At 35.1% G+C, this 24,679-nt stretch overlaps 2 protein-coding genes and 1 pseudogene across 3 annotated transcripts; 1 reads left to right on the top strand and 2 right to left on the bottom strand.

Annotated features, from left to right (window-relative positions):
- Positions 1-261: 261 nt before the first annotated feature.
- LOC120204169 (phosphoinositide phospholipase C 2-like) lies at positions 262-17,694 on the bottom strand. Its single transcript, XM_039204279.1, has 12 exons — positions 17,332-17,694; positions 15,951-16,147; positions 15,522-15,657; positions 15,210-15,443; positions 14,902-15,113; positions 14,611-14,728; positions 14,048-14,191; positions 13,877-13,963; positions 13,489-13,797; positions 7,641-7,646; positions 1,139-1,146; positions 262-272 (listed from the first exon to the last, which is right to left on the bottom strand). Exons 1-9 carry the CDS (start codon positions 17,626-17,628, stop codon positions 13,498-13,500), a joined length of 1,725 nt encoding a protein of 574 aa, XP_039060210.1. The 5' UTR covers positions 17,629-17,694; the 3' UTR covers positions 262-272; positions 1,139-1,146; positions 7,641-7,646; positions 13,489-13,497.
- LOC120204168 (putative serine/threonine-protein kinase-like protein CCR3) lies at positions 1,033-3,856 on the top strand. Of its 2 annotated transcripts, XM_039204278.1 has the most exons (2): positions 1,033-3,184; positions 3,282-3,471. In XM_039204278.1, the coding sequence occupies exons 1-2, from the start codon at positions 1,184-1,186 to the stop codon at positions 3,330-3,332; spliced, it is 2,052 nt and encodes a 683-aa protein (XP_039060209.1). In that variant the 5' UTR covers positions 1,033-1,183; the 3' UTR covers positions 3,333-3,471. The 2 variants fall into 2 exon arrangements, with proteins under 2 accessions (XP_039060209.1, XP_039060207.1); XM_039204276.1 differs by having other exon boundaries at positions 1,033-3,856.
- Positions 7,271-12,859, bottom strand: LOC120204170 (annotated as a pseudogene).
- Positions 17,695-24,679: the final 6,985 nt, after the last annotated feature.

The following is a 24,679-nucleotide window of genomic DNA, read 5'->3' as shown; positions in this document are numbered from 1 at the left end:
TCTAAATTTTTTTTCAAAAATTAACGTTAATTTTGTAACAAGTTACTAAAATGAAACAAAAATTAAAGTCTTTAATGACGGGATACTAAAATGAAACAAAAAATATACTTTAGGTATGGTTTTGAAAAAATTGAAAGTTTATGTACTAAAATGGAATAAAAGTAATAGTTTAGATACTAAACTTGTAGTTTACCCTAAAATTTATAATTTTGTTTATTAAAATAATTATATTTTAGGAAAAGGTCAAAGTATTGTTTTATTATGGGAAATATCTCTTACACCCCTCTCATTTTCAAAACATAGCAAATTGGTCCTTCTGGAAAAGAGAAGCAATCAAATCCCTATCAATTTGAAACAAGGCAATTAAGGACAATTGATACCGATGATAATATTTTCCATTAATTTTACATAATTTTTATTGGAATAAGAACAAATTTAGCCCTCAATGTTTATACATTATGTTAGATTAGTCCTAATTTTAAGATTTTCAATAAATTTAAGTGTCAACGTTTATAGAATGTGTAAATTATGTTTTGATTTTTTAAAAATAAAGGTCAAATTGACATAATGTGTGAATGTTGAGGGCTAATTTTTTTTAATATGTTAATCAAACCTATATAAATTTGATGGAAAACATTGAAGTCATGATTAGTTGTCCTTAATTGCTTAGTTTAGAAATTATTATTATTATTTCAATAGTTAGTTTGAAGATTATCAGTTTTTGATTAGATAGTTCGGAAAATAATTTGATAAATTTGAGGTGAATACAAGATAATATTTGTTCAAAGACTTTAAATCATTTAATAATGAACATCTACATACGCGATACTCAAACTCGGGACCTCAAGAGATAACATTAAATCCCTTAGCAAAGACTAAATAGCTCCTTTTTTAGAGGGATAAATTTGCCTATTTTGGAATTATGAGGGACCTAAGAGGTAATTTATATAAGAAACAAAGAAAAAACTAAAAAGTTCAAAAATAATTTGGCAATTAAACAATGACGGTTCCAAACACAGTCTATTTCTCTCTCTTCTTAAAACACATTTAATACTAAAAACTCTACGGTTCTTCACTTTCTCTCTCTAAAGCTTTGATTTTATTTTCTTCCCGTTTTCTCTCTCCAAATGAAGCTGACGGACGGAAACACCACTTCTTCCGCCGTCAAATTTCACTTCTTCAAATGACGAAAGTATTATTCCCTCTCCTTTTCACCGTCAGTTACCTTGCTGTTATCTCATTCCCGCCGTTAACTCATGCTTTGGGCTCCGGCTTGACGCTCGCCGTGGTCCACGGAACAGCCACCGTATGCGCCATCGTAGCCAACGAACCGACTCAACGCATTATCTGCTACCGTGCCAGCGAAACCAACACCTCCAACTCAGTCGCCGCCGTCAGAATCCTCCCGAACGTTTCATTCTCCACCGTCGCTGGTGGTCGAACCAACGTTTGCGCCCTCCGTTCAGGCGGTTACAGCCTCCTCTGCTGGGAAACGAACACCCCGAATTACCCAGTTAAACGCCTCTACGTTAACACCACAGTTTTCCTACAATCCCTCTCCATTGGCGACGAAAGGATTTGTGCAACCACGACGAATGCTCTGCAACCCGTCGCCTGTTGGAGACCCGACGGAAGCAACGACGGAGAGTTTCCCGATCGTAACTACACAATTGGTAAAATCACTTCCGGGACTGGGTTCACTTGCGGGATTGTACTGAGTGAAAACAACCGAGTTACTTGTTGGGGAAGTAACACAGTATCGAAAGCCATCGAAACGCAATTTGGGAACATGTCAATGGCCAGCATCGAAGCAGGGGCTTCCCATGTTTGTGGGGTGACCTCAGTTGGCGAGTTAGTTTGTAAAGGAAACAACTCGACGGGTCAACTCAATGTTCCATTAAACAAAGGTTTAAGCTTTGCTTCAGGGTTAGCTCTTGGTGATGGGTTTAGCTGTGGGATTCGAAGATCGAACGGCACCGTTGTTTGTTGGGGTTCCATGAATGAGCCCTCCATTGAAGAAATCAAGTTCGAATCCATTGTTGCAGGCTTGAATTTCACTTGTGGATTAACAACGATGAATTTATCTATTGTTTGTTGGGGTCCAGGGTGGCCTAGGAAAAATGGATTCAATTCGAATTCTTCTTTAGAGTTACCTTTAATGGCGGATATTTTACCAGGGCCCTGTATTCAATCTCCTTGCTATGAGTGTGGTTTATATCCTCAGTCAAATAGGCTTTGTTCTGGTTCTGGTAACATTTGTAAACCCTGTCTTAACTTTACGGCACCGTCACCGGTGGCCCCACCGCGGGACATTTCAAGGCGGACGTGTTCATCTCAGGAGCTGAGAAGAGGGTTATTGGCTTTTGCCATAGTTGGATCACTTGGAGCTTTCATGGGGATTTACAGTGTTATTTATTGTTCATGGACTGGTGTTTGCTTAGGGAAGAAGAAAGTGCATAACTCGGTTCAGCCAATGATCACTGGAGTGGGTTCAAATGGCGGTCCTGGATCGAACAACAGTTCTCCTTTGAGATTGTTGACAATCAGACGGCAGAGTTCGAGAGCCATGATACGTCAACGAAGTGGAACGTCGTCGATACATGCTGATAAAGCCGAGGAATTCAGCTTGGCCGAGCTCGCTGCTGCGACCAAGGGTTTCTCGTTGGAAAACAGGATAGGTGCAGGGAGCTTCGGGGTTGTTTTCAAGGGGAAACTATCGGACGGCCGTGAAGTGGCGATCAAACGAGGCGATACCGGTTCGAAAACGAAGAAATACCAAGAGAAAGAGGCTGCATTCGAATCCGAATTGGCCTTCTTATCCAGGCTTCATCACAAGCATTTGGTTAGGCTCGTTGGATACTGTGAAGAAATGGATGAAAGGCTTTTAGTTTATGAATACATGAAGAATGGTGCACTTTATGATCATTTACACGACAACAGCAACGTCGAGAAAGCCAGTAGTTTACTAAATTCCTGGAAAATGCGGATCAGAATCGCGTTGGATGCGGCTCGAGGGCTCGAATATCTGCACAACTATGCAGTTCCACCTATCATTCATAGGGACATAAAGTCTTCCAACATATTGCTTGATTTGAATTGGACAGCAAGGGTTTCGGATTTCGGACTTTCGATGATGGGGCCGGAATCCACCCTAGATTACAGGCCAATGAAAGCAGCGGGTACGGTCGGTTACATCGATCCCGAATACTACGGCCTGAATGTATTAACAACAAAGAGCGATGTATATGGACTCGGAGTCGTAATGCTTGAGCTTTTAACAGGGAGAAGGGCCATATTCAAGAACAGTTGCGAAAACGGAGGGACCCCAATGAGCCTGGTCGATTTCGCGGTACCTGCTATTATCGGCGGTGAAATGGTTACGGTGTTGGACCCAAGGGTCGGACCACCCGAGCTTAACGAAGCCGAATCAGTGGAGCTTATGGCCTATACCGCAATGCATTGTGTGAACTTGGAAGGCAAAGATAGACCTACGATTGGTGATATTGTTTCAAACTTGGAGAGAGCTTTGAATGCCTGTGATGGCAGTATCTCTAGCGGCGCTTTCTCCATCGGTTCGGAGTAAATTCTCCGCGGCTTCTCGGTTTTCTCGAATAGCCCATGTTTAACGCTCGTGTCGGACACGTTTTCCGATCGTCCGACACTCGGACACACTCGGACCGAGTCCGAGTAAACCCTTTTTTCATCTTCTCATTGATCATTTTAGATTGTAAAAAACAAAAATGGATTTTGGGTGTTGTCTGAGAGCTGTAGCTTAGAGATTTGTTGCCATTGTCCTCTGCTATTCTTTTGTCCATTATTTCTGGGAAATGGTTGAAAAGTTGGCCGTTTAGGTTCATTTCGCTTCACACCAAGCAGCAAAATGAGACCAAATTGACAAAGACAACAAAGATGTGGACCTGAACGTACGTACCTTTTTATCTTGTGCTTTTGGAATCTTTCTTAAGTTTTTCTTCACTTCAATTTCATTGCCCAAAAAAAATATTTCAAAATTCTGTAACCTTCAACACAACTATATGATAAAAATTTTATCTGATATTTTATATGAAAATATCAGCCATTCTAAGAAAGATACGTTATTTATGAGATTAATAATATATATTTATTGTCAACATAATAAAAAATGTTTGGAATAAACTTTTAGGGTTTTTGGTTTAATACAATTAGGCCTAGTTAGGGATGGGCATGAGACCCAAACTCGATGGGTTTCGATCCAATCCGACTCGATCCGATAATGTTTTTTTGGGGGAAAAAAATTGGTTTCGGGTCGGTTGGATTTTTTTAAAAGTGATATTCGGGTCGAGTCGGGTTCGGGTTTAGGGTGAAAAATACCCGACTTGACCTGACCCGAAACAATATACAATTTTACCTTATATATTTAGGAATAAGTACAATAATACCTCTATATATATTATTTGTTTTCCAATTAAGTCACTGTTTTTATTGAATAAAAATAATATATATTTTTTTATTTCAGATCGGGTAGGATTTTTAAGTTATATATCGGGTCGGGTCGGGTCGGGTGAAATCTTGTTTTGGTCGGGTCGGATCGGATTTTGGGTGGAGGATTTTTTGTTCTTGGGTTGGGTCGGGTTGATCAAAAACCCGACCCAACTGGTCCCATGCCCATCCCTGGCCCTAGTTGCTATCTTCATCCCTACACGTTACGGCCAAGATTCAGGGTTTCTTTTTCATGTTATTTGGTGGTATGATTTTTCAATAATTGAATTGGTTGTTACATTAAACACCAAATTATTAATATTTAAAATATAAACTATAATGCAATAAAATGTTGGTTTAATTATGAATTCCATCCTTATACTTTACATAAATTGAAACATTGATCTATTTACTTTAATTTATTAAAATCCAGTTCACATATTTTCTATTAAAAACTTAGATACTACTCCGATTGGATAACACTCTTAGACATTGTCATTAAATCATAGACCTATAAGTTAATTTGTTTAACAATTTATATGCAAGAAAATAAGAAAAGTTTACAAATAAATGGTTTAAATGAAACAAATTAAAAAAAGTCAACAGTCCAGGTTATGTGTTTACCAATAATTTGACAAACCTTTTAGTTTTCATGAAGTGCAAGAACTAAATTATGAGAAATTAAAGTAGATGGATTAACTTCTCAATGTTTTGTGAAATAAGAGGACGAAATTCAGAATTTCACCAAAAAATGTGTAATACTGCAAATTAATGAGCCATTAATTACTCAGACTCAGTGGATAGAACGGTGCCCCACTATTAATTTAAAAGCTGTTGTTTTTGCATGCCAGAGTTAATAAGCTGAGAATTAAAAGAACAAAATTTAATGGAATTAAATGTTGTGGCGCATGCCGGTGAGATAAAGGTGGTGGTGGTGGTGGTGGTTGTGGTGGCCCGTTGGCCGGTGGTTTCAACCACCTCTTTCCTTTGGCTAAATTTGGAAGCACGCCTAAGTTGAACCGGTTTCTAAACTGGGTTGGAGTTCAAAGTTTTTAAGATGAAAATTGGTTTATTTAGATTCAAGTTTGTTTAATATAATGGAAATTAATTTAATTTTTCTACTTAATTTTAAATTTCAATATTTATTATTGAAATTGAGTGTAAGTTCAAATTATTTTTTTTATAACTAATTTAAATATGAGTCTAATGATATTCTTATTCTCAATTTAGAATAATCATTTTAATTTTCAATTTTTTATTTATTTTGACTCTTTAATTTTGATCAATTAAATTCATCGACTAAAATTAACGAAATTTTTAATTACTTTTAACGATTTGAAAAAAAATTAGGACTTTAAACATTTTAAAAAGAGTTTGAGGCCTAAACATGTCATTAGACAGAAAATAGTATACTACAAAATTGTTTGAATTAAATATTTTTTAATAACCTAGGGGAGTATAAGATACTCCCTTTGTTCTATTAAAATTGTCCGTTTTGTATTTTAGAATTATCTCACTTAAATTGTCCATTTGAAAAAATCGACAAATTTTATTAAACACATTTTCCTTTTTATCTCGTTTTTTGATTTTCCAACATAATAAAGTTTAACTTTTTTAGGATAAAATTATCATTTTATATTTTTTACGACAATCTATTACGTAATTGTTTTCTTCTTAAAATTATATAAAAAGTCAACAATGGACAATAAAAATGGGACGAATGGAGTAGTATTTATTCAGAACTTTTTTAAATCTATTATCACACACACTACTCAAACTCAATACCTTTAAAGATAATAGTATTCCGTTTTATGACCGAGATCGCTTGATGAATTAGTTTAAATCAAATATTAAGATACTTGATCAATGATACAACTGATCTCGAATAAAATATAAGTATTATGATAAATTATGTGTTTATTATCTAAATTATCAATTTTAATTTATTTTAATACATAAACTTTCTATTTTTTTTCAAAATCATACTCAACATTTAGTTTTTATTTGTTTTAAAACCTCACCGTTAAAAACTTAACGACATTACATTTTTTATGGCTAAGTTACATCATTCATTCATCATCTATCTTCTCACTCCTAATTTGGTACTAAAGTTTAAAACTTTTCAATTTAACTACTCAACTTTCAAATTGCTATTATTTTAATCAATCTAATTTATTTTATTAATAAGTTTTGTGACATGATTTTTTTAATATATAATTAAAAATAAAAAAAAATAAATTTGAAAGTTAGAGTGATTAAATTAGAAGTAATTTGAAAGTTAAGTATTAAATTAAAAAAAATAAACTTTAGTGACCAAAATAAGAGTGAGAAGATAATAGAGTGATGAATAATATAATTTATCCATAAAATGATCTAAAACGGAAAAAAAAATGTTAAATATGATTTTGAAAAATCGAGAATTTAAATACTAAAACGAGTCAAAAATGATAATTTAAGTACTAAACACATGCCATATGTATTTGTGTTTAATAGATCTGACTAAAATTGTCTTTAAAATTTTATCCAAAACAGTTATTTTTAAAATTCCACAATCGAAATTAGAGAGGAAGCAATTCATTAGAAAAAAAAAACAGAAAAATAATTGTGTTTAATAGAACTTTTGTATAAAAAATAATTCGATCACAAACGATAAATTAAAAGAAAATCCAGAAAACTCTCACCCCCCTTCTCGTTTATAGATGGATATGGCGAGCGACCATATTCTTAACCTATTAGGAAGAAAGAATGTGTTAACAAGAAACCCTAAATTTGATTACCTCTTCAGTTAATGTAACAAAAATTCAATCGAGAAGTCCGGAAACATCGATGTCTTCTTTCGGTTCGTTCGAGTCTCGAGAAACCATCGTAAATGGATATGTTGTTACCCTAATGAGAGCCGGTGAAGTCGAGAGATATCAGATTGGTGGACGTCTTTGTTTTGCTCGTTGCAGTTCGATTTCATTCATCCAATCCGAGAGCCTCAACAGAACTTTGAAACCGTAATATGCTATGGCAATCAGAGCCGCTATGATGATGATAAACAACAGCACACGCTTGATGGTGGCAACAAATTTCTGTTGGAAATAGTAAATAAGAATTGAAGTTTTTAAGCAAAGAAAAGTGACTAGAAATGCTTATTCAGCTTGTGAAAGAGAACAACATACCTGAAGTCTTGAAACTTGCTCGCCCTCTCGTATCCGGTCACGCCTTTTTCTGCGCTTTGGCCCTTGCTTTTCGGTTTCTGGCTCTTTTTTCTTTGATAAATCATGCAATCATACGGAAATATAAGCATACATGCAAGGAAGTTTATAGCATGCATGCCAACAAATATGAAAGGTTGTAAATTTTGATTAATAGGAATACATAAACAACAAATTCGAGACCCCCATGTTTGGCCAACCAGCTAATTTTGTGAAAACCGAGGATAAATCTCCGAAATTTGAGGACTTTTTTGTGGGTGGATTGCCAGTAATTTAGGGAAGGTTGGCATCAGGTCCTAGCATCCATAATAATATCATAACATGTAACAAGATCATATAGGCTAAATTTCTTGAGATAACAATGCCTCCGCAATGGCAATTATCTCAGCAACATATTACTCGATAAAAGGAACGGGGAAATGTGAGTTTCACAAATGCAAATGAAGAATTCCTTGTTACTATATAACCAGGCTGCCTATCATGTTATAGGTGATTACAGAAAGATGTTTGAATCAATATGTATGCAATCCATCTTGTTTTCGAATAAGCATTAACCGGTATGCTCAAGCAGATGAATAATGAAACAAGAGTTGAATAATTCTAACCCAATTTAAAAGATCTTACCTCCAGAACCTTAGGTTTCCGCAATTGTAGAGCTGACTCAACCTCCTGTACTTTCCTCTTACAATCCGAATTGCAAGGCAGAAGTCCGAGTCCAAACTGATTCTTCGGTTTATCTTTGGGATCATGACCAATATCACGATATGCAGCCTGAACATCTTGGCATATCCATTCCTTCTTCAAGGTTTGGCATTTACAACGAACAGTAACCTGACACATAGAAGATGGAGATCAAATAAGAAGTTGGTAACACCTTAAATTGTGATTGTGAACTCTCTCGTATAATATTTCTAAAAATGAAGGGAAATAATCCGACAAATTTTCTGAGATACAGAAATTTTCTAACTTATCAGTGATAGTCGATTAAATGAAATGTATTACCTTTTTGCTGCACTTATCAGGGGTTGGGCATTTATCAACATGGCATATTTCAGGGCATAAATGCGTACAGTTGGGAAGCTTTCTGCAGCACAAGTTTCCAAAGTTTTAGTATATATCTCAATTATAACAAGACAACGGAAAACAATCCAAGAATTGAAAAAGAAATCACAGCAGAGATAGCAAGAATATATCTATAAACTACCTATGGCAAGGGCCTCCACATGAGCGAGCAGCCACTTGGTCCTTCTCAGATAAATTGTTATAATAGATGCACTCAAATGCATGGACCATTGCACCACAGTGACATGACCGTTTCACAAGCACTTTGCAAGGAGGGCATTCTTCAGGATGACATTTCAGGGGGCAGGGGTGTGAACATTTCGGCATTCTCTCCTGAGGAAATATTTTAGAGATAAGGCAATTAGAACCCCATATTAAATACAGTCAGTTATAACTAGATAAACTGTGGTGACTATGAGTTGCTGATAGCAGCCTCATGCTTTTAAAGTTTAAAGCACTCAAAAGATCAAGAAAGCAGAACCAGCGAAATAAGGCTCGACTTGATATGCAGGATGGGAAGGGGTGAGAATGGAAAATTTGCTAATCTATTGGTTATGTTACAAAGTAGGAAGTGGTAAAGAATCTTAATTCTTAACCATTTGATTAATATTTCTTCGGTTCTCAATCCTTTCCATCCTTCATACTAAGAAAGGCCTAAAACATTAGCAGGAGTCATATCATAAATGAGGGAGATGAGAACAATAACAGGTTGGGCACCTTCTCACAAGGGAGTTTACACTCTTCACAAGTTTACTTCTTTTGTGATGTCCTGATGAAGGATGTGTCTCCAGGGGATGGCAAGTTTTCGTACAATAATGATTGCCACAAGGAAGAAGATTTCCACACAAATTATCACAAGAAAATCGTGTTGTATTGGAGCAAACCATCTGAAAGAAGGAATAAGAATGAGTTAAAAGTAAAACAAATGGCCTCGGACCAATCAGAAGCTACTCCTTTACAACTTAAAAAGAAGTAAACCAACCATCCTCTCAGCTCCCATGTGCTCGCCAACGCATGGTCTCCAAACCAGTTCTGGGCAAGGAGGGCAAGGGGTGGCAGGAGTGCACTCAGGCTGAAGATATGATTTCTTTTTCTTAGGTTTCAACGTGAATTCTGGATTTGGAGGAGGTCTAGGCCCATGACACCTGGAATAAAGAAAGGAAGAAAATGACATCAGCTAAAAGAGACGTGTGTGGAGAAATATCTGAAGTCACAAAGTAAATACAAAAAAAAAAAACTATTTGGCAAACCTTAAGTTGCACTTGTGACCACATGGATATTCTTCTTCACAAAGTGCCCGGCATTGGGGGCAAGGTCCATAGTGGCATCTGTGTGGCTGGTTAAAAATGAATGAGAATAACTGGCTAGGAGAACTTGAGCAAAATATGCTATACATTGTTTATGTTAAGTAAATGATAGATAATAATGATACTATCACACACTATCACTTTATGAGATATATGGGCAATAAAGGAACGTTTGATCATGATAAAAATAAATAAATTTATGGATATATTAATATAATAAAACTAGCTAATAGCATAAGTTCTAAGACATAAGTAGTAGCTAAACCATGAAGGTTGTTATGCATATAAATGAATGAGGAAACCATTATGATTGCTGTATTAACATGTAATCCTAGCATAAGATTAGAACTCAGGCAATGTCACATGACAGTTAACATCATATAACCCACTCAAGGAAGTTGGTACAACATAAATAAGCTCTAGCAGGGAATATGAAAAAGTTAAAGAATCTTAATAGTACCTTATTGTTTGATGAATGCCTGCACAAAGGAGTTATCTTACATAATTTACGGCATTTAGGAGGCTTTTGATCCATCTCAGTAGTCAGTACCACAAGGAACCTAGTAGAAAGAAACCATCACAAAATGTCCAAATGTGGCTTATATTAGCAACAGAAATGCATATAAATAACATAGAGTAATTTGCCAAAATACAACAAACCCATCCTAGATTCAACTAAGATCATATATTTCCATAATATGAGACCTCAGGACTTGAATGCATTGATTATATCCATGTACAAATGAACATAGAATCTGTGATAACCAGACTCTCACCTCAAAGAACGTCTCACCACATGCACATGAAATTGTCACCATAAGTGGACAGGGAGCACAAGCACCTCTACAATAATGAAAACTCATATCAGCACATTTTTCATTTTAGATATGTACTCAAAGAAAATATGTATAGCAACTGAACTTTTTTTTCTCCAATAGTTGCCAAGATGACAATAACACAATGAAGCCAACTAGAAAAACACTTCGATAAGTTCAGAGAAGGCACCAGCATTCCAACTTAAACCAGAAATGATAAAGTTGCTAGGCAATTCTTTTTGTTTAGCATTGGCCTAATCCGGCAGTTTTACTGCCTAACCCACACTTGCAAAGAAAGATAAGCAATAAAAGTTAATCATGCAGCATACCTATGGCAAGAGGCAGAGCATTTGTGATTCTTGCACCTCAGCCTCTTATCACAAACCTGAAGCATGCATAACTCTATTAAACATTTCACAGTCAAAACAAACTCAACCAAAAATAAATAAATAAAAACAAGACAGATCACAGCACCTCTGAACGTGGACAATCTCCATCACAACAACGAAGTCTACAAGCTTGGCGAGTCAGGGTTTCAAAAAAGTTCAGCGACCGCGATTTCGTCCGCGATATAGCGGTTTCGCCGCCGTCCGAGTTACCCGCGACAGCCGCAATCATGGTAAATCCGAAATGACCGAAAACGCGACCGCGATTTGAAACTCTAATGGCGACCACAATCCCTCATTCTCAAACACTTTTTCTCACATGACAAATCTTGATAGCAAGGAACCTACATTAAATTCAGTTAAAAAAAAGTAACCGAAACTCAATCAATCAAACGTATTCTACCTCTTTCTTCAATCCACCACACCGGCAGGACTTCTTAACCATAGTCCTACATGTCTCTAAACAAGGTCCCTTATGACACCTCTCAGGACACCTATGGTAACCACAATTCAACAACTTATTACAAGTTGCACCGCAAACTGGAGCCACCCCATCACAGGGCATCCCTTCATAAACTTTTTTGCCACAAGGGCATGTCCTTCTCCCTTGCAATGGACACTCCCCACAATCTCCTCCATGACATCCTCTTTTACAAACTTGTTTTCCACAGTTAAGCAACTTTTTACACTCATTTTCACAGCGAAAATCCCGGTCACAGCAATCTTTCCTTTCTTCCTTTTTACCACACCGGCATCGATAAGTCTCACGTGCACGGCAAGGGGGCACGTGCCCGGATGACAGATTTCGGAGCAGTTATGTTTGTTACAATCTAAACCTTTGTTACAATGCTTGTTACAGGAAAAGTTTTTGAAACCACAACGGCGAAAATCCTCGACGGAGCCGCAAAAGCACCTGGTTTTAATGGATTTCGGGCAGGACGGGCAGGGACCGGGGTGACATAAAAGGAGGCAAAAGTGACCACAATTGTTAGGCAACGAACGGTTACATATTTCGCCGCAAGAGTGAGGAAGTATCCACGGGTTATCAGATGGAGGATCTCGGAGCTTACCACAGAAACATAAGTAGGATTTAGGAACTTCAGATTTGGAGTAGGATGAGCGGCTTTTGGGACAGTTCCAGGTGGCTTGTTTGGCGGCGGTGATTGGGAGACGTGCTGCAGCGCGAGCAGCGGAAAGATCCGATGCTTGACGGGCCCATGACTGGATGCAAAGGAGGTGGAAGAGCGTGAAGCATAGAGAAGTACAAGACCACATCGGATCGGAGGGACGGATCCGTTCGAGGCAAATGAGGCACGATAAAGCGCCGGAGGAAGAGGAATTTAAGAATGATTGGATCTTGGACAGATCAACGGCAGTGATCGATGATGATGACGATGAAGACGAGGAAAATTCAAGGTATGCTTTGAAAATAGAATTTGAGAGATCGGTACCGAGTTGGAAGTTTTCGGAATCGGAGTCGGTGTTCGGAGAAAGGCGGTTGCGCTGACAGCAGCGGCGGCGGCGGGTGGCATTCGGCCGTTGAGTTCATTTTTGGGGATTTGAGAGGATCGGGTTTTGCCGGGCTTTTACAGTGATGCTTTAGACGGCTCACATTTCTTAGATTTTCACGTGCGAATGTGATGATGAATGTCTCAGGTGTGGAAATAGTTTGAATATCGGGTATTAATTAATTCTATAAAAATAATTTTTATTATTAAGTTTTTTAAATAACTAAAAATAATTTATATAATTTTAAAATAAAAAAAATTCATAAATTTAAGGATACTTTATAAATAGTCTGTTAGTTTAAAAGTTATTTTATAACTGTGAGTAAATTTTAATGATTTTGATTTTTTTTTATTAGTCCGCGTAATTATAAAATAATATATGTTCAAAGATAATTTTTAACTTCTTAATATTAAAAGTTCACACCTCTAACATTCTCGAAGTTCAAACTCGGATCCAATAAGAAGCATTTTAGATCCGAGTACAGATTTATTTCACTTGCTAATTAAACAATAAGCTGTAAGATTCTAAGACATAATTATGAATTATAGATTACAGGTATGACTAATTACGCACAGCAACGGCAGAAGCAATACGAGAAAAAAAAATTGAACACATAAGGGTCGAAAGTATGCTGTATCCGACACTCGTATCCGAATCCGAGCAACGCACTTATAAACACACATAAAACATGTAATAGATAACGTACACTGCACACAAGCTCATGAGGAGCTCAGCAAACATGGACCGGAACTCGGAATGACTACGGGTTGACGAATTCGAAGCGCATGAGGAGCTTCACGGAGTTGTATTTGTCACCCTCGCGGCTGTTGAGGGGAACTGCTCGGATACCGCTTCTTAGCTCGGAAATCGGTAGGCATGTTTGGCCTCCAAAGTCATCCTTTTCGGACATGTCGTATTCGTGCACTTCGATGCGGAGTAGAGCCAGTTCCGGGACAGTTAGACGGAATTCGAATTCCTCGTTCCAAGAAGGCACCCAATTGTCCTCTAAAGTCTTGGTTTTCTTCATCACTGAATCTACCGGAACTCCCGCAATCCCCACCTGGACACAAATCAATTATGTATCAAGACATACCCTCGAGTAAAAGTCCGGTGGCGAATACGTAGGTTTATCGACTTACCCTCGCGTAAAAGTCCGGTGGCGAATACGCGTCGAAATGAGTGTGATGAAAATCATAATACCAGCCTTCCCCAATGTACACATTTACCTTCGGAAAACAGATCAAGAAATCAGCAATTAGGGTTTAAGAAAAGCGAGGAACTCGGATCCCATGGCCATCGGAAACACTAACCTTCAAAATCTTTTTCACCGGTAACTCGACTCTCGGATCAAAGACTTTATTAGGATTCAATAGGAAATCAGGTTTTTTCAAGTATCCACATCCACCATTGGCTTTGAACATTCCATGCATCAACCATAAAGACCTTCCATAACCCTATATCACAAGCCAATAAGAAAATAAAAGAATCTGAGGATTCAGCAAAGCGGACAAACAACTATTGACTAGTCTACAAAAAGTGTTCGTCTCATTTCCTCTCCAATCCACTTTTACAGGATGATGAAATCCGATTACCGGATCAAACACGAGACCTATTATCAGTCTTGGATAAAGAATGGCGTCCACTTGATTCTCATAATCAGACAACAGAATTGTCTGCACATATTCTGCAATATCTATATCCTCAAGCTCCATACACAAATATGCCAATCTATAACCAATTAAAGAACGCATGACAGATTACCATACCCGATACTTCTACTATTTCATCCGAATGTCCGATAAAAAAACTGTAAAACGAAGACCATATTGACAGTAGAAACAAATGAATAGAGGGGAGGGAAAGATGTATAAACCTGCATATTAAATGCGACCATTTGAGCGCCATGCATCCATCCAATTAACGGGTTGTAATTGGAAGAGTCGACCCGTGTACCCTTCGGATATACCCTAAGAATATTCCGTTGCGTAAACCTGTAGCAGTTCAAACATCAGAAAGGCATACATGAAAGCAGAATACATGATGATTCATAAATACTATATGTCTACTTTTGCTGAAGCAGTCAAGCCGCTTATAGTCATCAACTAAGAGTTCACATTTCTCCATCATCTTAAAGCGGATTCATCTCAGAAGTGAGATGAATTACCTAACAATTTCTTTTCCATGAGTAACTGCAGCTTTTTCGAGTTGTTGCTCGCTCATGCTAAGACGTCTCACTTTATTGGGATCCACCTTTAGACACTCCTCTAATCCGCCCTTTGGCTTCCCGGCATGAATAGCAATTAAACCTTTATATTCTGGTGCCTGTAGTTTATCCTCATCATCCTCATCTTCCTCATCATCCTCATCTTCGTCGCCCTGTTATACGAGATTTAACAATTAGTGAACCATAAATTTTGCATTACAGCTAGTAAACTCGATTTGAAGTAAATCACACTCAGGATCACCAGAGACCTTGTCATCGGATTCATCAAGGTCTCGAACTTCTTTTCCCCAAGCTTCTTCATCACCAATCTTACCCTTCTTCGACTCATTCTCTTTATCCTTAACTTCTTTGGCCTCAAGGTATTCCTTTGGTGGCTTTGTAGATATGATTATCCGTTTCTTCAATGATTCTGGAGATGGGAATTCTTGTAAGCATTCCGAACCGGGCAAAAACAGGATGTCTCCAAATGTTTGTGTCGCCATCTAGAAATCAGCCACAGAAGTGTAAATTATGGGAACGTTAGCCATTTGAAATCTCAACATAAGTACCAAGAGACTCACCTCGGCAACTTTAGCCTGAAGATCCGGGGTAAGATGATCCTCTAGTGTTATAACAACCGGATATTCCGATGCAACAAAAGCATACTCCTTAATGGACCTCAAACACTTGATGAGTTCCACAGGAGTAGTCAGAGTCCTAAATGAAGAAAATTATTAATTACTTTAAAACATAAGGATGATCAGTTACTGTCGATGAAGGGCACACAGTAGTCGAATTAGCTGTATTTCAACTAGCTGACAAACATGCAAAGTTAATGCTTTAATGTCACGGTTTTTTCATCATACAATAGCATCTACATGCTTATGTATGAGATACCAGCTCAAGTGAATGAGCAAACCGTTGTAACGAAGTTCCGTTTCATAAAATGGAAGATCCATCTTGTGTTAACGGCTTTGAAGGAGAAAGAACTGCAGATCAAGAGTACGTACCTTCCATGAAGAACATCGACATTATCTTTTGTGGAATTAGGCCATATATCCAATTCTATCACTCTCACGCCTCTCTTGAGAGCATTAACGATGGGGACATCGCTGCAGTCACTACTGAGTTGATTCCCAGTTAGATAGGAATTGTGACCGGTATGTATGAAATAATGAGATAAAGGAGCATTCATATCATGGTGGACCTGAGAACAAAGAAATGAAACAACATAAACAACAATAGCACAAAAGTGAACAAAAAGAGAAACTATTCGAAGCCCGTAACAGTGTATTTTAGCTATAAGCAACGCGCCATCAAAACGAAAATACGAAAGGCATATCATGGTGCACCAGAAACTGAAGAAATGAAACATGACATAAACAACAAAAGCACAGAAGTGTAGAAAATCGTCTAGTTTTTTTTTTCGTCAGTCAAATGGTGATCACAAAAGCTCGGACATGAAGTTCGGGACAACAGCCTTAGGTTCATTCCCATCATCAGTATCAGCAATGGCAACTGAGTGAACAAAAGAAGTGAAACTATTCAAAGATAAACACACATAGAATAGACAAGTTCAAAAGCCTGTGATGACATATTTTAGCTCGAAGTTAAGCATTTTTTCGAGAAACTGGCATCATCACCCTCAAAGCTATGAGAGCAGCCAAGCAATTCAGCTATTATCCAGTAATTACAGAGCAGAAAATAAGTTTCATTTGAATCCATACAAAGAAACCAAATTTTCCTACATAAAAGTAAAACCCAAATAGGAACAAAACACAAGCATCGTATGTAAAAAGACTTCCATTCCCCCCACCCCACCCCACCCCCCAAAAAAAATTTCCCGGCAACCATACAAAAACATACAGTCCCAATAATATAACTGAGAGAAGCAAGAGGAAGATGGATTGAGCTTGAAGTCAAGTATGATAACCGAGTTATAGAGCCTAATCTAACTAGCCTGAGCTGCTCGAAAAAGTAAAACTCGATCAAGCTCGATCCAATTTTGTTCTTACAGCTCGAGTTCAGCTAGATTAGCCCCCTACTCAAAAGTAGAAGGATAACAAGTTCCCAATTCAAGTTCAGCTGAGTTTATTGCAGGAAACCCAAATAGGAAACAAACTCAAAGATCATATACTTTTTAAATAATTCCACTTTTCTCCCAAAACTTCCCAATAACCAAACAAAAACACAAACCTTCTAATTTTAAACCAAACAATTCAACTTCAATCACAATCAAACAACCAATCCTAAAGTGATATCATAAAACCTTCAAGCTTTACACCCTTTCTACGAAACCTTCTCAGCAACCAAACAAAACACAAACCATCCACAACAACAAAAAAGGGGAAACCCCAAATCATAAAGAGATGAAAAAAAGGGTTTCATTACCCCAAGAGAAGCAAGAGGAGGATTAATATCACCAAAGAGATACTTGAAAAAAGCTTCAAGATTTAAACCCTTTCTACTAAAATGCTTAACACTGTCAATAATCTTCTGAGCATCCTCTCTGGTGGCCTTATCTTCCTTCTGAACTTCAACTAAGAACCTTTGCAGTCCATCGGCGGTCATCAATCCATTCTCCGAGTACTGTTCGAACAATTTTTTGATCTCATCGGGTGCCTCCGAAACTGTGAGCCTGAACCTCCTCCGGAAGCAAAAGCAGACCCTGTAAGTTTGCTTGGACATTGGGGTTTCACTAGAATTCCCAGAAATCTGGTTGTTAAAAAAAATTACAACCAAAAATACCACCTGCCATTTTTAAGCTGTGTATAAATTGATGAGTTTAGTAGTTACGTTATCATCTTTCACTGTTTCATTTTGGTCAAATTTCCTATCAGTCCCTACATTTATAGATAATTTATAGATATAATCTTTATGTCTTAATTTATTGTTTAAAATTAAACTTTTAATATTTTCCAAATAGTAGTAGTTAAATTAAATTCTATTGTAAAATCGTGTAAATTACAGATTTAATTTTTATTCCATAATTTAAACATTTTAAGATCATATAACTTAATCATACTACCACGTATCATTAAATTAAATTTTAAATATTAAAAAAAAATTAAAATATAGAAATTAAATACTTGACTTACATGTGGAGTAATGAAAAGTACATTTCGTTTTTTAACATATGGGCCCCATTAATAGTCTAAATTCGTGGACCCCACGGGACAGTTGGCATTGAATGAATTGTCGTCTTTTATCTTCTTTAAACTTTATCCAAAATCCTCAAAAGGTCAATGTGATAATTATAATAAAAAAATTATTTATATAATGAAAATGGTCTAATTTTAGTTTCAATCCTTATACTATTTGGAAATTGGGGATTTAATCTTTTATTTCAATTTGACATGATTTGGCATTTTCTATAATATTATTAGTGTATCCAAATTGGTAATTATTAAATGATTGCCAAAAAAATTTTATTTGATTACATGATTTAAATCATTTTTTGGGAGTGACATATATTTATTTATTTCATACTGATCAGATGGTGAAATTATAGATCAGAGTGGTTTAGAGTTTTACAAATTTTAAAGTGATTTTGGAAAAATCTAAACTGAGGGAGTGATAGAAGACATGAAACAAGACCGTTGTCGTCTTCAGTGGAGAATGATGATTTCAACGTGATCGTGATACATAGATGAAACTATAAATTTTTATCATCGGACGAAAAAGATAAAATTGGGGGGAAGAACAACGGAAAAGTTATGTGGATAACATGTGGATGTCACTCCAGTAAAAAAATAGTCCACATGAGCATCCAAATGATCGAAATAAGAATAAATTAAAAGTTTAGAGCAAATTAATTTTTTAAAAATCTTTAATGATCAAATTAGGAGATAGAAGGAATTTAAGAGACACAATTTGTAATTTATCCACATTTTAATGGATGATAATGTTGGTGTCATTGCTGGCTGCGTTATCCTTTTTGCTTTTCCAGAAGTGTAAATATATAATAAATAATTAATATAAATAACTGTTTTTTTATTTTACTCATACAATATTTTAATATCCTTAAAATATTTTATCGTATCTTAACTTTTTGTTATTTAATTTAATATATTTTTAGTTTTCTTGCTGATTTGTCAAAGAATGGTTTGGATCCTTCATGAAGTAGATTACCCAACTCAAGATCGACTCGTTCGATAAATACCCCTATTAATGTTAATTTTATTTTTAGAATAAGTTAAGATAAAATGATAATTTAAATATTAAAAATATATATTAAAAAGAAAAACATATAATTTAGTGACTAAATGAGTATTCAAAAAATTATATTTTAAATGACTAAGCGGACTAACAATTGATCTGTCGGGTGCTGCTTATAAAATGATAATTTAGTTTTGTTTATCATTTCCGTTTTTATGATATTTTTGTGTTAATTTAATCTTAAATTTATTTAATTATATTAATATTAAAATATTTTTTATTATTTAGAATTTTAAATTAGAGTTTAATGTTTAAGATTTAAGATTTTAAGGTTTAGAGTTTAGGGTTTTAAGTTAGTTGTAGAGTATAACATGATGTAATTAAATAATTTTGGAGTTAAATTTATACAAAAATATTATAGAGACAAATATGATAAATCAAGTCAATCACATGAACAAAAGTAACTATTAAGCCTAATTAATTTGATACTAACTTAGGGATGGGCATAGGGTGAGGTGGTCATTTGGTTGTCACGATCCCGACCTGAAAATATGCATCTAGAACTCGATCATGCTCTTTTCCGATGAATTTTAGGGTTTTTTCCACCCTAAATTAACCTTGATTTTTTAGACTAAAACCTGACCCCAAACTAATTCGATTCGAATATATTAATATATTAAAATAATTAAAATAATATATTTTATAATAAGATATTTATAATTATGTATTATATTTTAAACGATAAAATTAATATATTTTATAATAATTTTATATTTTTAATAATTAAATAATATATTTTCATAATATAAAAATAAAAAAATTATAGAAAGCGCTACTTTTATTAAAAATAGAAAATATCAAAAATTACAATGAATATTTACAAGCACCTAGATCACACAAAAGTCAAAACTAAATTGTAATTAGGACATTTTCATATAACTATTGACACAAAAAACTAGCCACCTAGATCACACATAGACCAAAGAATGAAAAGGTCAAGAACCTAATCAACGCTCGAACAAAATAATGATATGAACAAATCTGACTACATCGGCAAACGAATCACAAAAGGGGATGAATCTATTGAAAGACCACCGACAAATCGCAAATCAGAATAAAGCGACGTGAGAAAACTATCCACTAACAGAAAACGCGTATCCAAATCAATATGATGATCCAAAACATGGAAGATTAGCATGATAACAAATAAGTGTCATCTAAAACAATCATAGCAATGTCAAATCCAACCCTGATAAAAAAGATAAACAAAAACAACGGTCAAAAGACCGAGAACTACCAAAAGCCAGAGATAAACGTGCTACAAAGGCGGAGATAAACATGTCACAATATATAACTATTCTTATTAAAAATTAAAAAAATAAAAAGAAATGACAATCGACGATTGGCAATCAGCATCAAAATTGGTACCGCTGAAGTCGTCGCCTAAACAAAATCAAAGAAGAAAAAGTTGATATGATCTATAGAAATTGACACAAATTGTAAAGAGAAAGAGAGAGAGAGGGGGAAATTGAAAAAACGGCTAGAGTTTAACGTTGATTTTTTGATACTATAAAAAGTTAAAGATTCTTAAAATATTAAATAATATATATAAATAAAAATTAACAAGATTAAGTCGGATCGAATAAGTAATTTTTCATCTTAAATTCGGTCTATTACATTATACCTCAAAGTTATAATTTACATAACCTACACCGTGTTACTCCGAGTTTCAAATTTTCAAAAATAAAAAATAAACTCTATAATGTTGGGTTGACCCATTTAGGTATTTTGATCGTCCCCGTTAGGGGTGTAAACGAGCCGAGTCGAGCTCGAGTATTGCTGAGCTCGACTCGACTCGAAAACTCGCGAGCTTAAAATTTTCAAGTTCAACTCGAACTCGAAATCCTAAACTGAAGCTCGTGAGCAGCTCGAAAATGCTCGAAATGAAAAAAAATTCTTAACCTTAACTCGATTGAAGCCTCAAACTCGAACATGAACCTTAAATACAACAAATCTTACTGTATTTTTTTTTATAAAAAATCAATACATAAATATTAATAATTTATTTTTTAAAAAATTAAAATTTTAATATATTATATTTTCGAGCTGCTCACGAGCTTTTCGAGTCGAATATCGAGTAGCTCGTTTCGGCTCGTTAAAAACTCCATTCGATTCGAGTATTTATCGAGCCTTAATTGAATCAATCTCAAATAACTCATGATCTGTCTCGTCTCATTTACAACCCTAGTCCCCGTACCATCCGTATCCCATCGGATTTGGGTGCTACTAATCATTTTGGCCAAGTGCAGATTAACAATTGATGTGTTATTTGTTGTGGGATCTTCTGTTTGCATGATGATTTGGAACTGTCAACAATTAAATATTATATTATTAAGATGGTATTGTCATGATATGCTCGAGGTTTATCTTTTTGGTAAGGATGAATATAAATTTTATGTCACGAGTATATTATAAAATTTAGAAAAAAATAGATAATTAATAAAAGAAATATATAGAAAATAATTAAATTGTATAAAAAATTAGAAACTATAAGGTCAATTGTCTCTAATCTCCTTCGATCCAATTTCATACTTTTCACGCTATAATGAGTCTTAAAAAATGACTCAAAAAGAAGACACGATCTAAACCTTATTAGAAAATAAACCTTAGTTTCCGAATTAATTTGTTTTATAAGCTTAGAAAATAAACCTTATTTTCCGAATTAATTCAAAAGATTAAAAGTATATTTGGACCAAAATTGCAATTAGACATCTTAGGATAATGGCATATTAAGGTTTTTTTTATTAGAAATGAAACCCATCACTAATGTCACGACCTTTTTTTCTCTTTCGAAATATTCCAAACACGTCTAAATTAAAAGTAGAGCGACTAAATTTCGAAAGTCCGCAGAGTACAGGGGCTGGGGATTGAATTAGACCTTTTATTCAATACTCGTCAGCCTTCATTTTCATCAATCAAATCCTCCAAAATACAACCTTAAAAGAGTGGCGTGTAAAATTATTGCTTCAAAAAAGAGCGAAAGGAACATGACACATTTCATAACTTCTCTCATCTAATTACAATAGCTTTTACACACATACACATACACATACACATACACATACACATACACATACACATACACATACACATACACATACACACACATACACATACACATACACATACACATACACATACACATACACATACACATACACATACACATACACATACACATACACATACACGTACACCTACACTTACACATACACGTACACCTATACCTACACGTACACCTACACATACACCTATACATACACGTACACATACACATACACGTACACATACACATACACATACACATATACGTACACATACACATACACATGCATAAATTACATATGCATTAATCACATTGTGGTGCAAAACAAAGGGTTAAAAGTGATGAATTCGATCATGATGGATTGGTAACTCTACATCTTCAGTCTCGAAGAACATTAGAAGTCCTACATTTCTGTATTTTACTCCCTTCTTGTCGTGCATGGGGACGGACCGGATACCGGACTTCAGCTCCGGTATCGGCAAACACGTTTGCCCGGCGAAGTTGTCTTTCACGTGCATGTCGTATTCCCATACCTCGATCCGGAGCAGTGCCAGCTCCGGAAGAGTCGAGGGAAATGCGAATGCTTCGTCCCATACCGGAACCCAATCATCTTCAATGACCTTTGTTTTCCTTTTAGCTTCATCTGCTGGCACTCCCACAATGAAAATCTGTCATTGTTAATGAGCAATAATCATCATTTATATATTAAAATTTTAAACTCATTTTTTCTAAATTGAATCGATTATTAAATTTCTAGATTCATCATTGTTTTTAATATATAAAAATCTTTAAAATTTTAATATATCTATATTAGACATGCATTCATATCCGACTAGGGATGGGTATGGGTCAGGTTTTGATCAACCCGATCCGACATGAAAATAAATACTCTCCACCCAAAATTTGACTCATTTTTATATGTAAAAATATTATTTTTATTAAATAAAAATAGGGATCTAATTAAAAAATAATATATAAAGGGTTATTATTACAATTATCTCTAAATATATAAGGTAAATTTAAATTATTTTTTGGGTCGGTATTTTTTACCCTAAATCCGAACCCACCCAACCCGAACACATCCTCTAAAAAAACTTGACTCGACCCAAACCTAATTTAAAAAAAATTAACTTTATCAGATCTGATCAGATTCGAGTTCCGTGCCCGTCCCTGTATCCGATACTCAAATGCCAAAAATGTTATCAAACCTTTGTAAAAAAAAAAGAAAAAGAAAAAATGAATATATTCGTATCAGACACGTACTATATCAGACTCAGAGTAGCAGGATTTTTTCACCTTTAACGTTTTTCTCACTGGGAATGTTGTTTTAGGATCAATTAACTGATCAGATGGTCGAGTCAAATGCTCAGGTTTCCTCACATAACCACATCCTCCATTGGCTCTAAACATGCCATGCATGGCCCATAGAGGTTTTACATATCCCTGATAAAAGGACATCCATGGGATCATTTACTAGGCTATGTGAAAGTTATTAGACTCGAAAAAGTATTTCTATTCGATATTTGTGTTCGACACATTCAGATATGAATACGGAGATATATCACTTGAACGGCTAACCTGAATGTTAAATATAAAATTTTATTTTTAATATTTTATCTTAATTTTATTCCTAATAATATAAGTAATTATTTTAAATTATTCATATATTATTTTACTTTTTAAAACATAATTAATTGAATCTAGATTATTGAAAGAAAATAAATAGTAATAAATATATTCTTAATATAATGATGAAATAGACATGCATAACATATATAAACGAGCTGAGACAAATTCGAGTATTGTTGAATTATATTTGATTCGAAAACCTAAAAATTAAGCTTGGTTCAACTTGAAAATTTGCGAACTTAAGTTTATTAAGTTCAAATCAAACTCGAAATAAAAAATAAAGTTTAACTTAACTTGAAAGCTCGTGAGCTTAAAATTTTCAAGCTCCGGTCGAAATGAAAAATTAAAATTCGACTCAAACTCGAACCCGAACCCGAATCTTAGTACATGAAACTCTTGTATTGTATTTTTTAAAATAACATATAAATGTGAATATTATTAATAATTAAATTAAAGTTTTTAAAATTTTAACTTAGTAATTTTTCTGAGTACCTAATGAAATTTTCAAGTTAAATATCAATTAACTCGTTTAGATTCGATAAGAACTCAATCTCGAATCAAATTCATTTAATTTAAATTTTAATTAAATTAATCTAAAATAACTCCTAATATTTATCGTGTCGGTTATAACGTCTATATATCAATCATTCAGCCTCATCTTTCACTCTCACGCTAGAAAAAGTGGGTAATGGGCGGTGCCTCAGCCCACTAATTTTGTGGCCAAAAATTGATCAAATTACGCTGTCCATGAGCAGTCGTCCCATTGTCGTTTATATAAACCACCATTTTTGCACCAACTTTAGCCTATAAAAGTCACCCTTGGAATCCACCCACCACCCCCACTAA

The sequence above is a fragment of the Hibiscus syriacus genome, unplaced genomic scaffold (assembly GCF_006381635.1).
Source record: "Hibiscus syriacus cultivar Baekdansim isolate YM2019G1 unplaced genomic scaffold, ASM638163v2 tig00010533_pilon, whole genome shotgun sequence".
Classification (NCBI taxonomy): Eukaryota; Viridiplantae; Streptophyta; class Magnoliopsida; order Malvales; family Malvaceae; genus Hibiscus; species Hibiscus syriacus.
This window is presented reverse-complemented; position numbering and strand designations above follow the sequence as displayed.

Bases quoted from the DNA above. Each gene is read 5' to 3' on its own strand.
- LOC120204168 (XM_039204276.1), top strand. From the start codon at position 1,184: ATGACGAAAGTATTATTCCCTCTCCTTTTCACCGTCAGTTACCTTGCT.
- LOC120204169 (XM_039204279.1), bottom strand. From the start codon at position 17,628: ATGTCCAAGCAAACTTACAGGGTCTGCTTTTGCTTCCGGAGGAGGTTC. The intron at 16,148-17,331 runs GTAATGAAACCC...CTTTGTTCTCAG, and splicing joins CTCCTCTTGCTTCTCTTGGG to GTCCACCATGATATGAATGC. The intron at 14,729-14,901 runs GTAATTCATCTC...GAACTGCTACAG, and splicing joins CATGGAAAAGAAATTGTTAG to GTTTACGCAACGGAATATTC.